Below are 15,703 nucleotides of genomic sequence, written 5' to 3' on the forward strand. Positions count from 1 at the left end.
GTGCCACCATGAACATTCCTATACATGCCTCCTGTGGTACATGGCAAGAGTTTCTCTTGTGGAATTTCTGGGTTAGAGAGTGTGTGAATGTTCAACTTTAGGATATGATAACAAATATTTTCTAAAATAGGAAGTGTATTGATTTATACTTCAATCAGAAATGTATAAATGTATAAATGAATGTTTATTTTGATTAATAACCTTTATTGGCTTCCTATAATCTGTTAAGCGGGCATCATTCTTTCCCTTTATCCGTATTTTAGAGTACTGACTATGTGCCAGAACTACGAAGGTGCTAGGAATATAACAGTGAATAAGACAGATAAACTTGCTGTTCCCAAACTAAAGTTCAGATTCCTTATTTCAACACACCAGGCCCTTAATGGCCAAGCACCTTCCTACCTCCTTATCCACAGCCTGCCTTCCTAGCTTCGTTTCTTTCCATTCCTTGTAATTTACCCCAAACATAATATTTATAATTTCTAAAAATACAGTCTTTTTAGAAATTATACATATTTTCTATAATATTCAAAAATAACGTCTTTTTTTTTTCCCCCCCCACAGACAGGGTCTCACTCTGTTACCCAGGCTGGAGTGCAGTAGCATGATCTCAGCTCACTGCAATCTCTGCCTCCCAGGCTCAAGTGATCCTTTCACCTTGGCCTCCTGAGTAGCCAGGACTACAAGTGTTTGCCACCATACCTGGCTAATTTTCTGCGTTTTTTGTAGAGGCAGTGTTGCCCAGGTTGTTCTCGAACTCCTGAACTCAAGCAATCTGTCCATCTTGGCCTCCCAAAGTGTTGGGATTACAGGCGTGAGTCACAGCGCCTGGTCTAAATAATAATCCTTTTTTGGCTCTGGCCTTGCAAATGCTATTACCAATATCTTTAAACCCCCACCTTCACCGTTGCCTACTGAGTGTCAGATCAGCATCACGTGTTTTAGGAAGCCCTTTCTTGATCTCCCTAGTCTTAGTTGCTCTTCCTTCTTTGTACTCCTATGGTACTGGGTGTATATCTATACATCTTATATCGTAAGTGGTAATTTTCTTGTCTTCTGTAGTAGAAAGTCATCATTAAGAGCAGAGACTGTGTCTTTCCTCTGCATTTCCAGTATCCAATGTAGTACCTGAGGCATAGTAGGTTTTTGGGAGGTGCTGAATGGTTGAATGGCGAGGTTTTGGGAGGTGCTGAATGATTGAATGGCGAGGTTTTGGGAGGTGCTGAATGATTGAATGGCGAGGAAAGGGGTAACTGAAGAGAGATTTTGAAGGAATAAATGACCACACTTGATGACACACTTGCTAGTGAGTGAAGGTGGCTGAAAAATTAGATATGGTTCCAGAGTTCCTCCCTAGGAGGTAGGAAGGCCTTAAAGTATATTGTAAAGGCAGAGATACAAGCTGAGGTATTCTGTGGAATATGACACAATAGCTATCCTGGCTGCTTTTGAATCTTTGACCTTAATGCCTCCAGTCCTCCTTTTCTCAATCTGTTTTTTCATGTCTTTCAGGTGCAGAACTTGGCAGTAAGGAATCAACAGGCCTCAGCTCAAGGACCTCCAATGCAAGGCTCCACTCAGAAGGCCATTCCTCCGGGAGCCTCCCCTGTCTCTAGCCTCTCCCAGGCCTCTAGCCAGGCCCTAGCGGTGGCACAGGCTTCCTCTGGGGCCACAAGCCAGTCCCTCAACCTTAGTCAAGCTGGTGGAGGCAGTGGGAATAGCATCCCAGGGTCCATGGGTCCAGGTGGAGGTGGCCAGGCACATGGTGGTTTGGGCCAGTTGCCTTCCTCAGGAGTGGGTGGTGGGAGCTGTCCCAGGAAGGGCACAGGAGTGGTGCAGCCCTTGCCTGCAGCCCAAACAGTGACTGTGAGCCAGGGCAGCCAGACAGAGGCAGAAAGTGCAGCAGCCAAGAAGGCAGAAGCAGATGGGAGCGGTCAGCAGAATGTGGGTATGAACCTGACACGGACAGCCACACCTGCGCCCAGCCAGACACTTATTAGCTCAGGTAAAGTGTCACTCCTAATGTCATTATTCTCTCAGAATTAATGTGAAATTTTCCTTTTTTTCTTTTTTTGCCTTTTTTTCTTCACCTTTTTGTTTTTTCCCCGCTTCTCTTGGTCCTTGAATAGAGGAAGGAATGGGAATCATATCAGCCTTGAACATATTATTTCAGGGTCGGAGGACAAGTGACAGATACAGATCTTATCTGTTTCTACCAGGCAATAGTCAGCTTACAAGTTGCCCTGTCCGCTTTTTTAGGCTGTTAGTTCTTCAGTTTATCACTCTGTCTATTCATTCATCACATCTTACTGAATTGCTTGCTGTTTTCTAGGAATTACTGGGGATACATTTTTGAAAAGCAGATTCCTTGTCTTCATGTAACTTAGCATTTACTATAAGGGATGAATTCTCTCCTCACTGTTTAATGTGGTTACTTGGTCCAGCGTAGAGCAGATATAGTACAAATGCCTTAGAGCACTTAAGACTAATAGAGAGGTGGGGTGCGGTGGCTCACTCCTGTAATCCCAACACTTTGGAAGGTCGAGGCAGGTGGATCACTTGAGGTCAGAGTTTCAGACTAGCCTGGCCATCATGGTGAAACCCTGTCTCTACTAAAAATACAAAAATTAGCTGGGCATAGTGGTGTACGCCTGTAGTCCCAGCTACTCTGGAGGCTGAAGCAGGAGAATAGCTTGAACCCGGTCGGCAGAGGTTGCAGTGAGCTGGGATCGCACCACTGCGCTCCAGCCTAGGTGACAGGGCAAGACCGATAGTTTATACTTGCTTTCAGACTGCGGGTAAGATGTAGTTAGATGTGTGTGTCTTATTTGGTCAAGTTGATTTTTGCCTTTTTTGTTTCTAGCACCTTAGTTGTTGATATACTTAGATAATTTACTCACACAAAAAATTAAAAGTTAGTTATTATTATACTTGGTATTTACATACTCTAGCAGTTATATTTCTAAAGTGCTTTATCACATGCTTTGATCTCTGGACAATCTGGTGCAATATGGAGAAGTAGAGTTTGTCAATCCCAGTTTACAGTGGAGGAAACTTAGGTCAGAGCTGACAGGTGCTGACTCTTAAGACTTAGATAGTGATCTAAGCTGATGGTTTGTAAAATCCAAGTCATTCATGGGAAGATGTTGGTATCTTTAACTCTGTGAGTATCTATTTTTTCAGTGAATATTAAGTGCTTCTGAAGTGTCAGGCCCTGGGCTCTGTATTAGGGATGTGAAAATAAATAAAACATTGGATTCAGCCTTTGAGAAACTCCAAGTCTAATGGAGAAGGGGCTAACCATTCTTCTTTGCTGAGTACAGAGTAAAAGAGTACAATATTTAAGTATGGCAAAGATAAGAGACACAAGAAATTACTGAGGCTCTGAAATGATTGAGCAAGGGAGTTCTTCCTCTGGGATCTTTAAGACTAGTGGTAGTTGATAATGTCTGATTCAGTGGAAAGAGTATGGATGAAGTGATGTCCAAGTTTCATACTGACTAGATTTATTTTCACCGCATAATTCCAAAACTAGGTATACCTTGGAAAAATGATTTTACTTTTAATTTAGAATGGTTATTATTCTCTGCTCTTTTTTCTCTTTATTCTGTTCTGGGATTGTTCCTACAGCCACCTACACACAAATCCAGCCCCATTCACTGATTCAGCAACAGCAACAGATCCACCTCCAGCAGAAACAGGTGGTGATCCAGCAGCAGATTGCCATCCACCACCAGCAGCAGTTCCAGCATCGTCAGTCTCAGCTACTTCACACAGCTACACACCTCCAGTTGGCGCAGCAGCAGCAGCAACAACAGCAGCAGCAGCAACAGCAGCAGCCGCAAGCCACCACTCTCACTGCCCCTCAGCCACCACAGGTCCCACCTACTCAGCAGGTCCCACCTTCGCAGTCCCAGCAGCAAGCCCAAACCCTGGTCGTTCAGCCCATGCTTCAGTCTTCACCCTTGTCTCTTCCACCTGATGCAGCCCCTAAGCCACCAATTCCCATCCAATCCAAACCACCTGTAGCACCTATCAAGCCACCTCAGTTAGGGACTGCTAAGATGTCAGCTACCCAGCAACCACCACCCCATATCCCAGTGCAAGTTGTAGGCACTCGACAGCCAGGTACAGCCCAGGCACAGGCTTTGGGGTTGGCACAGCTGGCAGCTGCTGTACCTACTTCCCGGGGGATGCCAGGTCCAGTGCAGTCTGGTCAGGCCCATTTGGCCTCCTCGCCACCTTCATCCCAGGCTCCTGGTGCACTGCAGGAGTGCCCTCCCACATTGGCCCCTGGGATGACCCTTGCTCCTGTGCAGGGGACAGCACATGTGGTGAAGGGTGGGGCTACCACCTCCTCACCTGTTGTAGCCCAGGTCCCTGCTGCCTTCTATATGCAGTCTGTGCACTTGCCGGTGAGTGATGTCTGATGGTTTTGAGGGCACTATTATGCATGAGAGTGGACCTGGGGCTGAGTGGAAATAGAGCTTAATTTAATAGGGGAATAAAGAGTTAAGAGGGTTAATACTGGTATTTATCTGCTTTTTCTGTAAGAGAGTGACACATTAATGTGTATAATATCTGAACTTTATACTCCTAAATTTGTTACTGATACTATTCTGGGTTTTGGGTATGTAATAAGTTAGATCAAGATAGCCTTAACCAAATCAGTCCTTGAAAAAACAACAGTTCTTGGTTGGTCTGCATGAATACAGGGTCTCAAGACCTAGGTCAGGACTAAATCATGTTACATTTTCTTTTGTCCTGATGTAAAGTTATTAGGAATGACCAGGAATTTTAGTGTACCATGGGAAGTAGATAAATTGGCAAATCTGGAACTAAGAAAATTATCTTGGAAAGAGATTATTTATGGTAATAATTGTGGTTCCTTGTTATCCTTCATTTGTACATCTTTGTTTCTTTCCTCTTCTTTACTCTATAGGGTAAACCCCAAACATTGCCTGTCAAACGCAAGGCTGACTCTGAGGAGGACAGAGATGATGTCTCCACGTTGGGTTCAATGCTTCCTGCCAAGGCATCTCCAGTAGCAGAGAGCCCAAAAGTCATGGATGAGAAGAGCAGTCTTGGAGGTGAGTAACTGACTTCTAAAATGCTGTTGTAGTGCACACAGAGCAGAGAAATGTTCTGAGTGAGCTAAAAGATAAATCTGGTTGAGTAGAAAATGGGCCAGAAGTTGGTGGACAAATGAATAGATCCAAAAACAGGGAATCCAGGGTGAATTGTCAAGGGTAAACATAGATTATTATGGAAGATCATGCCGGCTCAACTAATAGATGGATCAATATTTCATCTCATGTCTATTGCTTAATCTGTGTTTATTTTCCAGAAAAAGCTGAATCAGTGGCTAATATGAATGCTAATACCCCAGGCAGTGAACTAGTAGCCTTGACTCCTGCCCCATCAGTACCGCCTCCTACACTAGCCATGGTATCTAGACAGATGGGTGACTCAAAACCCCCACAGGCCATCGTGAAGCCCCAGATTCTCACCCACATCATTGAAGGCTTTGTTATCCAGGAAGGAGCAGAACCTTTCCCGGTGAGGGCAGGGCCACAAGGTGGGACTTTGAAGTGGGGACTTGGTTTGATTGTTGTCTTTTCAAACTCCAGTAAAAATAAAAGGCACAGAACTATTTAATTAAAGAATGGTTCAGTTACGCTGTTTATTTAGTTATAAAGAAGGAAAGGAAAAGGAGTGTGTGAAGCATAAAATGAAAATGTTAGGAAGAGGAGAAAAAAAGGAAGAAAGTAACCTTTAAAACTGTAATGTTTAGTTAGATTAACTAGTTTGTTTTATAATGAATAGAACAGTAGTGAAGTTAAGGAGCTTTCCTAGGGTTTGTAGAACCAGGACTAGAACTGAGGTGTCTTGACTCCTAGTGCATTTTCAGCACCATAGGAAGGAAGAGGACAAAATAGGGAGCCAGTGTAGGAACCTGTTCTCCATTGGCTTATCTGGAAAGAAAAGCCAGTTACTACTTTTTTTTTTCATTTCCAAACATTGTATAGAGACCAGTTACCACTCTTAATGATTAACATATTGAAAGTGATTCTCTCTGAACCAGACTTGGTCTTTAACTCAGAGATCCAAGCAAAGACATAATATTGATTGGGAAATGTTGGGGAAAGCTATAGAGAAGCAGAAAGGGATCAGGCGAACTTAATTCTAAATGTTTTCTGGGACAGGTGGGTTGTTCTCAGTTACTGAAGGAGTCTGAGAAGCCACTACAGACTGGCCTTCCGACAGGGCTGACTGAGAATCAGTCAGGTGGCCCTTTGGGAGTAGACAGCCCCTCTGCCGGTGAGTATTTATTTCGAGACCCATTTAGGGGAAGGAGGCTTGTGGAGATGTGTTTGAGGACTCAGTGTAAAATAGTAGTTACCTGTTTATTTAAAGTAGAAATAAGGCCTGGCATGGTGGCTCATGCCTATAATCCCAGCACTTTGGGAGACCAAGGCAGGCACATCACCTGAGATCAGGAGTTCGAGACCAGCCTGGCCAACTTAGTGAAACCCTGTCTCTACTACAAATACAAAAATTAGCCTGGTGTGGCAGCATGCGCCTATAGTCCCAGCTACTCGGGAGGCTGAGGCAGGAGAATCACTTGAACCTGGGAGGTGGAGGTTGCAGTGAAGTGAGCCAAGATCGCGCCACTGCACTCCAGCCTGGGCGACAGAGCGAGACTCTGTCTCAAAAAAAAAAAAAAAAAAGTAGGAATAAAATGAAGTCCGTCTACACATAGAAGCCATATTATATATCAGAGTATGTAGAATCACAGAAAAGGACTTATATGAGGTTAGGGAATTTATCCAGCTAAAGCAACCTTTTGAATTGTTACTATTTTTTTTGAGATGGAGTTTTGCTCTTGTTGCCCAGGCTGGAGTGCAATGGTGTGATCTTGGCTCATTGCAACCACCGCCTCCTGGGTTCAAGCGATTCTCCTGCCTCAGCCTCCTAAGTAACTGGGATTACAGGCATGCGCCACCACACCCGACTAATTTTTGTGTTTTTAGTAGAGACGGGGTTTCTGCGTGTTGGTCAGGCTAGTTTCCAACTCCCCACCTCAGGTGATCTGCCCGCCTCGGCCTCCCGAAGTGCTGGGATTGCAGGCGTGAGCCACCGTGCCCAGCCCCTGAATTATTCTTTACTCTATAGATGTATTTTTTGGCCGAGTGTGATGACTCTCACCTATAATTCCAGCACTTTGGGAGGCCAAGACCAGTGGATTTCTTGAGCTCAGGAGTTTGAGACCAGCCTGAGCAACATAGTGAAACCTTCTCTCTACAAAAAAATATAAAAATTAACTGGGCATTGTGGCACGTGCCTGTAGTCCCAGCTACTTGGGAGGCCAAGGTGGGAGGATCGCTTCAGCCTGGGAGGTGGAGGTTGCAGCACTATCCAAGATAGTGCCACGGCAGTCCAGCCCGGATGACAAAGTGAGACCCGGTTTCAAAAAATTTTTTTTTTTTTTTCAAAAGATGATCTAAAATAGGACGTTTATGTCTTTAATTTCCAGTTCTCCTTATTCTAGATTTTATAATCTGTCTTAAGGACTCTTATTTACATTTTCCCCCTGCTTTTAGAAATCCTTGTGGTAGATGGATCTTATATCTTTCTAGGCATTAGTAATTAGTTTCTCTTTCCTCAGAAGTTGAATCATATCTGAAATCTGAGAGTGTGAATTAGGATAAAATTAGTAAGACATCTAAAATGGAAAGAGTTTGGCTTAAGATTAGGAAGATGTCATAAAGTTCTTAAGGGACACGTCTTCATGGTTTTAGATTTTGAACTTTGTGTTTTAGGGATTCTCAACTAGGTTGTGTAGGTTTTTGGGGGTAAACCCTGAGACTAATTTTAGAATCCAGCTCTGAGCCTAATGATTGCTTGAGGGGCAGCAGAAACCCATGGTGACTGTCCAGCAATGCCTTGTTTTTTAGAGTTAGATAAGAAGGCGAATCTCCTGAAGTGCGAGTACTGTGGGAAGTACGCCCCCGCAGAGCAGTTTCGTGGCTCTAAGAGGTTCTGCTCCATGACTTGCGCTAAGAGGTACTCTGGGCACCCTCCTCCTTGCCCTCAGCACTGATATCTCCATCTAATGTTACACCCCTTCCCCAGGATCGTCTCATAGCTGATATTTTATGTCTGCCTCCTTGCTTTTATTCCCTTCCCCAAATCAGCTCATAAGTAGCAATTCACATTTAGAGCAGGGTAGTCTTCTGTGGCACTATTGACATCCTGTATGTGCCCTGTCCTGTAGGTACAATGTGAGCTGTAGCCATCAGTTCCGGCTGAAGAGGAAAAAAATGAAAGAGTTTCAAGAAGCCAACTACGCTCGCGTTCGCAGGCGTGGACCCCGCCGCAGCTCCTCTGACATTGCCCGTGCCAAGATTCAGGGCAAGTGCCACCGGGTGAGCTGCTTGTTGCAGAGCCAGATGCCTTTAAAGTGGGTCTTTTTTCTTTCCCTACAGGGCAATTCATTTGCCCAGGTAAGAGGGCGTGAGGTGAGAACTCTGGTTTCACATTGATTGCATTACTCCAAATTCCAAGAGACCCTGACCCCCTTTGTGTCTGGACCTCTTACCTAACTACTGGTTCATATATCCATTAATCCTTACACTGTACTTGAGTAGAGAAAATAGATCAATTGTTAGGTCATGGGGAGAATCAAGGAGGTGATACAGTTTCTATTTAAAAGACACTTGAGAATAGATTTTGGGCATTTGCAAATAAAGTGCTGCTTATTTCATATGTGGTAAGATTAGTTTTTCTTCTACGCCCAATCCAGGGTGGTTTGGGAAGAGAGAGAGGGCAATAAACCTTTGACACTGACCTCACTGGTTTGCTATTTTCCCTATAGGGTCAAGAAGACTCTAGCCGAGGTTCAGATAATTCCAGTTATGATGAAGCACTCTCTCCAACATCTCCTGGGCCTTTATCAGTAAGAGCTGCGCATGGAGAACGTGATCTGGGGAATCCCAATACAGCTCCACCTACACCGGAATTACATGGCATCAACCCTGTGTTCCTGTCCAGTAATCCCAGCCGTTGGAGTGTAGAGGAGGTGTACGAGTTTATTGCTTCTCTCCAAGGTACTGACCCTCTCTTCAACAGAACCTAGGTTGTTTTCCTTACATCATCCCGCAGGGGCCTTGATAAGAGGGAAAGTAATTGACTTTAAAGCAGTGGGAGCTTGAATGCTAATATAGCGGCTCTACTCCTAGTATTTATTCAAGTTGACTTCCTAATTTTTTTCTGGGTTGACATTATCTTCTATAGTGTCAGTAATTTTACAGTGTTTGATTCTCATATTTCATGATGTAGCTGCATTTCTCACTAAATTTTTGGATAAAATATTTTTTATGTGTAATTATGATACCTACCATGGAGAAAATTTTTTTTTCAGTGGAGCAGGGTATTAGAAACTAAGTGGCTATTGTTGCCCCACTCTTCAAAGAGGGCTTGTTTGCTAGTCTTTTTTGTTTGTTTGTTTTTTAAACAGAGGCAGGGTTTCCCTATGTTGTCCAGGCTGGTCTTGGAGTCCTGGGCTCAAGAGATCCTTCTGCCTTGGCCTCCGAAAGTGCTGGGATTATAGGTGTGAGCCACCGCACTCAGCCTATATGCTATTCTTGACAAAGAGTTTTGTCCAGAAATGAAAATTACCCTACCCTTCTTGCTATTTGTCTCAATTCTGGGCCCTTAAACAAAAAGATCACAAAGAATCTTTTTGCCAGTATAAAAGAAAACATGCTTTTTTGTTCTCTCGCTTTCTCCCATCTCCACGCTATTTGAATGAAGTTATTTCTGTGGTTGAACAATTTAGTTGCTTTTCCTTTCTTGGTCTTGGACCGTGGCTTTGTTGTTGTTGTCGTTTTGAGACAGTCTTACTCTGCTGCCCAGGCTGGAGTGCTGTGGCATGAACTTTGGCACGCTGCAACCTCTGCATCCTGGGCTCAAATGATCCTCCTGCTTCAGTTTCCCAAGTAGCTGGGACTATAGGCATGCACCACCATGCCCAGCTAATTTTTGTGTTTATAGAGTCAAGGTTTTGCCATGTTGCCCAGGATGGTCAACTCCTGGGCTCAAGGGATCTGCCTACCCTGGTCTCCCAAAATGCTGGGATTACAGGTGTGAGCCTCTGCCATTTTTTATTTTATTTTTTTTTATTTTTTTTTGAGACAGAGTCTCGCTCTGTCGCCCAGGCTGGAGTGCAGTGGCCGGATCTCAGCTCACTGCAAGCTCCGCCTCCCGGGTTTACGCCATTCTCCTGCCTCAGCCTCCCGAGTAGCTGGGACTACAGGCGCCCGCCACCTCGCCTGGCTAGTTTTTTGTATTTTTTAGTAGAGACGGGGTTTCACGGGGTTAGCCAGGATGGTCTCGATCTCCTGACCTCGTGATCCGCCCATCTCGGCCTCCCAAAGTGCTGGGATTACAGGCTTGAGCCACCGTGCCCGGCGCCATTTTTTAAATAGCCAATTCTTTCTAATTTCATTTTCCTTTTAAAGCTTGCCATCTGACTTCGTATTACTGAATTTAGGACAAGTACTTTGGAATTAATCATTGCTAGACCTCAGTTTCATTTAGTTTCCCTCCTCCTATCATCCGGCACTACCTACGTGTTCTCACCATTTCTTCTAGGCTGCCAAGAGATTGCGGAGGAATTTCGCTCACAGGAGATTGATGGACAGGCCCTTTTATTACTTAAAGAAGAACATCTTATGAGTGCCATGAACATCAAGCTGGGCCCTGCCCTCAAGATCTGCGCCAAGATAAATGTCCTCAAGGAGACCTAAGGTGGCCCTGTTGCACAAACCAGCCTAAGGCAGACACTCCCCACTGTCCAGGTTATAACCTGGTACCAGCAGAGACTTTGCAGGGAAGAAAGAGCTGTTCCAATCATGTAACCTTCTGTAGGGGATTACCGAGACAGGGAAGAGAAATGCAAGAATTGGTTGCTGGTGCTACATGGCGGCAGCTTTGACATTTTCTCTGGGTTCTACTTTATTTTGTAAAATCTTTACAATTCTCACCATTTCCACCTACCTTAATCCAATCTTTATAAAAGAGGCAGTCTAGTGAACTAGGACTGCTCAGCCTTATCCTGGAATGGAGCATTTAGCCCAGGTCTTAATTCTCCAAGAGGAGGAATACATAGTATGGTAAGGCAAGGAACTGGGTGGAATGTTAGGTTGCCTGCCCAATGGGAGAGGTAGGGTTTTTCTAGCTTGTGTGACACAAGTAGCAAAATCTGGTACACCCCCTGCCAGTGTAGCTGTGGCTCAGAGTTTTCTCTTTGTTGTCACTTACTCCCTTGTGATTGAATCTTTTCTCCCGGCAGGATCCCCAGCCAGTGTAGAGACTTGATTGGCATCTTTCTTATGCTGCAGGGACTAAAAGTATTTGACTGGGGCATATGTGGCTGCTCATTCTTTCTGCATCCCACTGTTCCCCTCCAATTTGTTATTTTGTACCCTATTTTTCAGTTCCAACTCTGCTCTGTCCTATAGCTGTATAAAACCAGAGTGCGTGGGGCTAAGGTCAGGAGTATAAGTACCTGCCTTAGGCACTCTTCCTTATACAACAAAAATATTAAATATTTTTTTCCTCAGTAAAAGGATGAAAATCGGTTTCAGTTGTCTTACTGTATTCCAGTCTTTGCCCACGTTCACACAAATGACTAGGCCAATATGTTTTGTTTGTTTTTTTAATCATTACGAGTTTTTGTACAAAAAGTGATTTTTTTTTTCTTCATTTTAAAACACCAGGGTGTGGGGGGAGGGATGCAAACAAATAACAAAAAAGATGCTTTTGTAACATTATTTTCCCTGTTTAGAAAGAAAAAATCACTCCAATAGTATTGAAAAGTCCAAAGATGAAATAGTTTCATTTTCTTTTCCTAAGGCTTAGAAAAGGCCCCCTGCCTATTGATTCCATTCCTCTTTTGTGTCCAGTGGAGCCATGTTACTCTTCAGTGGCCCAGGGGTTCACTATTACAGAAAGATCAGTCCAGGTTTCTGGGCACATGGCCTAAACAGGAAGATGGAAGCATCAGAGGATTAAAAACCTTTCCCCACAGAAATGTGGGCAAGAAGACACTTCCCTGAGCCAGCAGAAGGGACAGGTGCAGCAGCATTCCACACCCAGCGCAGAGGACAGCAGAGCCCTCGATGTCCCACTTCTGCTTCCATTCCCTTTCCAGAAGATTGAAAAAAAGGTCAAAACCACATGCCTGTGGAGAAAGTGCGACACGTTTAGAAATACTGGTATAGGGAACCAGGAGTGAGAAAAGCTTTACCAGCTTTTACTACAAATGGAAGAAAGACATCAGGATCCCACCACCGCAAGGTAAAGTGACTTCCCTTTTCTGGAACCCCTGTGGCACAGGAGTTCCAATTTTCCTTTCCAGTGGACTGGATTTCTGGATAGGCATTTTGGCTGTATGTGGACAGATAAGACCACAATCCATGGCCCAATCCCAGCTATACAGTCACCCCAATTTCCACAAATGATGTGATGGTACCGTATAATCCTGTAAAGGGAAATTTCACATTTTTCCTGTCCTAATCCCAGAGGTGGGAGAAGCAAGTCTAGAACATCTCCAGGCTCAGACTAAACGAGAGTACTTGGACTGCAACCAAGTAATCACTGCAAAGTAGTTCCAAGCAGCAAGAAATACCAGATTCTCATGGAGACTACTATAGGGTACAGAATAACAACATGAAAGCAATCAAACCTGTATAAATAATGTTTCTTGGCATTTTTTTTTTTTTAATTAAAGAAATCCAGTGTCTCAAAAACTTGTGAAAATGTGTTTAAAAAACAAAGGGCCAGTGAGCCTGCCACACCATTTTGCCCATATGCCTGTTGTACCTTGTGATGTCAAGAGACAATGCAAAAGCCTGTGATATTAAGTCTGACTTACAACTGTACCTCTCTAGAGAAAAAACAGAAAATAAGGAACAAAGGGAAGGCAGTTTTACTAGTGAGAAGATGCAAATCAAAAGCAAACTGGAAAGCAAGAGCAATAGTAAGGGTGAGATGAGAGACTGGAGTTGAGACTGCTTGAGAAATCTGGCTGCGTAGCTTTGGTTTGGGGGACTGAGGAAGAGGCTGGACATATAAAGTGCAATCTACATTGGTAATAAATGGTCATCCCTTTCTTCTGACTCCTCCCCCAGCTGGTCATCCCCCACACCACGATATGCTGCAGGCACATTTCGAGGTTTAGAACGGCAGACAAAGTCACAGCCATCCTGTAGGGGAGAAAAAAAAAATAATTTGGAGCATCCAACTTTAGGTTATGAGAAAAATGTACTTATGGTCTAGGAATGTGGCAAGAATTGGTTTTCTACAGGGATAATGAGAAAACCTAAAAGATGTGACAATCAGCCTAAATTCAATTTGGGACAACAGGAGAAAAAGTTTCTTCTTAGGCCTCCCCTTCTTCCCACCCAGGCCCACTTAAAAGCTAAATCAGATTTAGAAGAGCCCACCTGGTCATCAACAGTGTTGCTCTTTCAGCAATTTCTTACCAAGGCCAGAAACAGATGCTATGCCACTTACTACTTTGTACTAGGGCAACCGTCTTGTTTACTGGGACTTTTCTGGTTTTAGCACTCCATGTCCTGTGTCCCAGGAACCCCCTCAGTGTGAGCAGACCAGGATGGTTGGTCACCCAGCCTTGTTTGCAGGCTACAAATTCAACCAGCTGCCCTGTTACTTACTGCTACCAGATTTCCAAGATCCTGCCAGAAGGCTAAGTGAGGAAACTGCTCCATTCCTTTGGCTCCCACCACCAGCCGCTGGTATAGGAACCCCCCAACAACATAAACAGCAACCAGTGACGCAAACCTGTAGAGAAAGAAGTCTAGACTTAAGAACTGAGAACTAGTAAAACTCAGGAAAACCTCTATATTTATTGTTAGCTGTTTCCTAAGATACATTCCCTGAAAAGGAAAAATGAGTAGTGACACTAAATGAAAAAGGGGGCTGGTAGCTCTTAGAAAACCAGTTAGAGTGCTGTCAGTCCAAGAGAAACAAAGGCCCAAAGTGTGACAGGGTGTGATTCTATGGCCAAGAATAATCACCGTTAAGTATATGATTCCATTTCTCTAAAAGTTCTGATAATCGAATGAAATAATATAAAAATTGCCTAGTCCTCCAGCAGGGGAAAAAAGCACCTCCAAATGCAAATCTATACCGGCAACTAAACATTAAATCTCATTTAAAAAAAACTTGCAGAGTCAGTTTTTTTTTTTTTTTTTTTGAGATGCAGTTTTGCCCTTGTTGCCCAGGCTGGAGTACAACGGTGCGACCTCAGCTCACGGCAACCTCCACCTCGCAGGTTCAAGTGATTCTACTGCCTCAGCCTCCCAAGTAGCTGGGATTATAGGCGTGTGCCACTGTGCTGGCTAATTTTGTATTTTTAGTAGAGACAGGGTTTCACCATGTAGGTCAGGCTGGTCTCAAACTCCTGACCTTAGGTGATCCGCCTGCCTTGGCTTCCCAAAGTGCTGGGATTACAGGTGTGAGCCACTGTGACCTGGCAGAATTATTTTATAGCCAGAGGATTTAAAAAGTCATCCCCATCAATTACAGTATAATATACACATGTACAATTTGTGCTTATGTACCACCATATAGTTACTGATCTTAAAAACAAAAGGAAAGAAGGTCTGTTCTGATAAGGCATACTCACGTGACAAGTAAGATAGAACCCACACTGAGGTGGGAGATCTCTGGGGAACAGGCCAGGCTGCTATCCATCTCAAAGAGGTAGAAACAATCTTGGACTTTGCCCCGCTCCTCAGACACAGGGTTAAAATTGTCCTGATGATGAGACAGCATAACACATTTAGGTGGTAAAGTGTTCTGACTCCTATGCAACAAAATAAAAAACCCCCAAAATACCTGCTCCTTCCTAGTTCAGCAGCCTATTTTCCATGGAAGATGCGTGTCTGACACAGAGAGAAACTGAGCTGCTAGTATTCTAATGTCCATTCCAATGTATTGTGTCCCCTCTGGATATTCTCCCCCACCTCACGTCAGTCCTTTCAATCTCCTCCCTCGCCTTATACAACCCAGGGTGCCTCACCGCTAGGGTGTGTCGATTGCAGGAGATCATCACCACTGCACGACGCTGCTCCTTGCCACAGTGGTTGTCATATTCATCACCCCCTTTATAGATCAGCATGATCCAATTACCTGAGGAGGGACAAGGAAAATGGAGCTATGGCGTGGGGGAAAAGCAGAGGCAGATCTGGGTGGTATGGCAGAGTGGAATTGAGTAATTCATTGCAATTGGTTATAAGTAAACAAGCCTCATCAGTATGAACTCGGTACACCAGAAATGCCAAGCTAAACTTGTTTGCTTACAAAGACTTGTGTTCCCTTAAGACAAGAATCAGATATTCATTTAAGAATAATCTTAGGCCGAGACGGGCGGATCACGAGGTCAGGAGATCGAGACCATCTTGGCTAACACGGTGAAACCCCGTCTCTACTAAAAAATACAAAAAACTAGCCGGGCGAGGTGGCAGGCGACTGTAGTCCCAGCTACTCGAGAGGCTGAGGCAGAAGAATGGCGGGAACCCGGGAGGCAGAGCTTGCAGTAGCTGAGATCCGGCCACTGCACTCCAGCCTGGGTGGCAGAGCAAGACTCCATCTCAAAAAAAAAAAAAAAAAA

At 44.2% G+C, this 15,703-nt stretch overlaps 2 protein-coding genes across 6 annotated transcripts in view; one reads left to right on the top strand and one right to left on the bottom strand.

Moving 5' to 3' along the window:
* Positions 1-12,815, top strand: part of PHC1 (polyhomeotic homolog 1 (Drosophila)) — a 27,055-nt gene extending 14,240 nt beyond the window's left edge. For 2 of the 4 annotated variants that reach the window (XM_011983295.1, XM_011983296.1), the window contains 9 exons: positions 1,513-2,005; positions 3,631-4,415; positions 4,943-5,090; positions 5,348-5,559; positions 6,207-6,321; positions 7,959-8,067; positions 8,279-8,429; positions 8,879-9,110; positions 10,657-12,815. In XM_011983295.1, coding sequence (XP_011838685.1) covers positions 1,513-2,005; positions 3,631-4,415; positions 4,943-5,090; positions 5,348-5,559; positions 6,207-6,321; positions 7,959-8,067; positions 8,279-8,429; positions 8,879-9,110; positions 10,657-10,811 — 2,400 coding nt within the window. In that variant the 3' untranslated portion in view covers positions 10,812-12,815. The remainder of the gene's footprint in view (positions 1-1,512; positions 2,006-3,630; positions 4,416-4,942; positions 5,091-5,347; positions 5,560-6,206; positions 6,322-7,958; positions 8,068-8,278; positions 8,430-8,878; positions 9,111-10,656) is intronic. The other 2 variants (XM_011983294.1, XM_011983298.1) reach the window with 1 other exon arrangement.
* M6PR (mannose-6-phosphate receptor (cation dependent)) overlaps positions 11,705-15,703 on the bottom strand; it is a 9,666-nt gene continuing 5,667 nt past the window's right edge. Inside the window, exons 4-7 of one of the 2 annotated variants that reach the window (XM_011983291.1) lie at positions 15,113-15,222; positions 14,717-14,847; positions 13,743-13,869; positions 11,719-13,271 (exon numbers count right to left, since the gene is read on the bottom strand). In XM_011983291.1, the coding sequence (XP_011838681.1) occupies positions 13,149-13,271; positions 13,743-13,869; positions 14,717-14,847; positions 15,113-15,222 (491 nt within the window). In that variant the 3' untranslated portion in view covers positions 11,719-13,148. Of the gene's footprint in view, positions 13,272-13,742; positions 13,870-14,716; positions 14,848-15,112; positions 15,223-15,703 lie in introns of both variants that reach the window. The other variant, XM_011983293.1, reaches the window with a different exon arrangement.

The sequence above is a fragment of the Mandrillus leucophaeus genome, unplaced genomic scaffold, assembly GCF_000951045.1.
Source record: "Mandrillus leucophaeus isolate KB7577 unplaced genomic scaffold, Mleu.le_1.0 Scaffold249, whole genome shotgun sequence".
NCBI classification, from domain to species: domain Eukaryota; kingdom Metazoa; phylum Chordata; class Mammalia; order Primates; family Cercopithecidae; genus Mandrillus; species Mandrillus leucophaeus.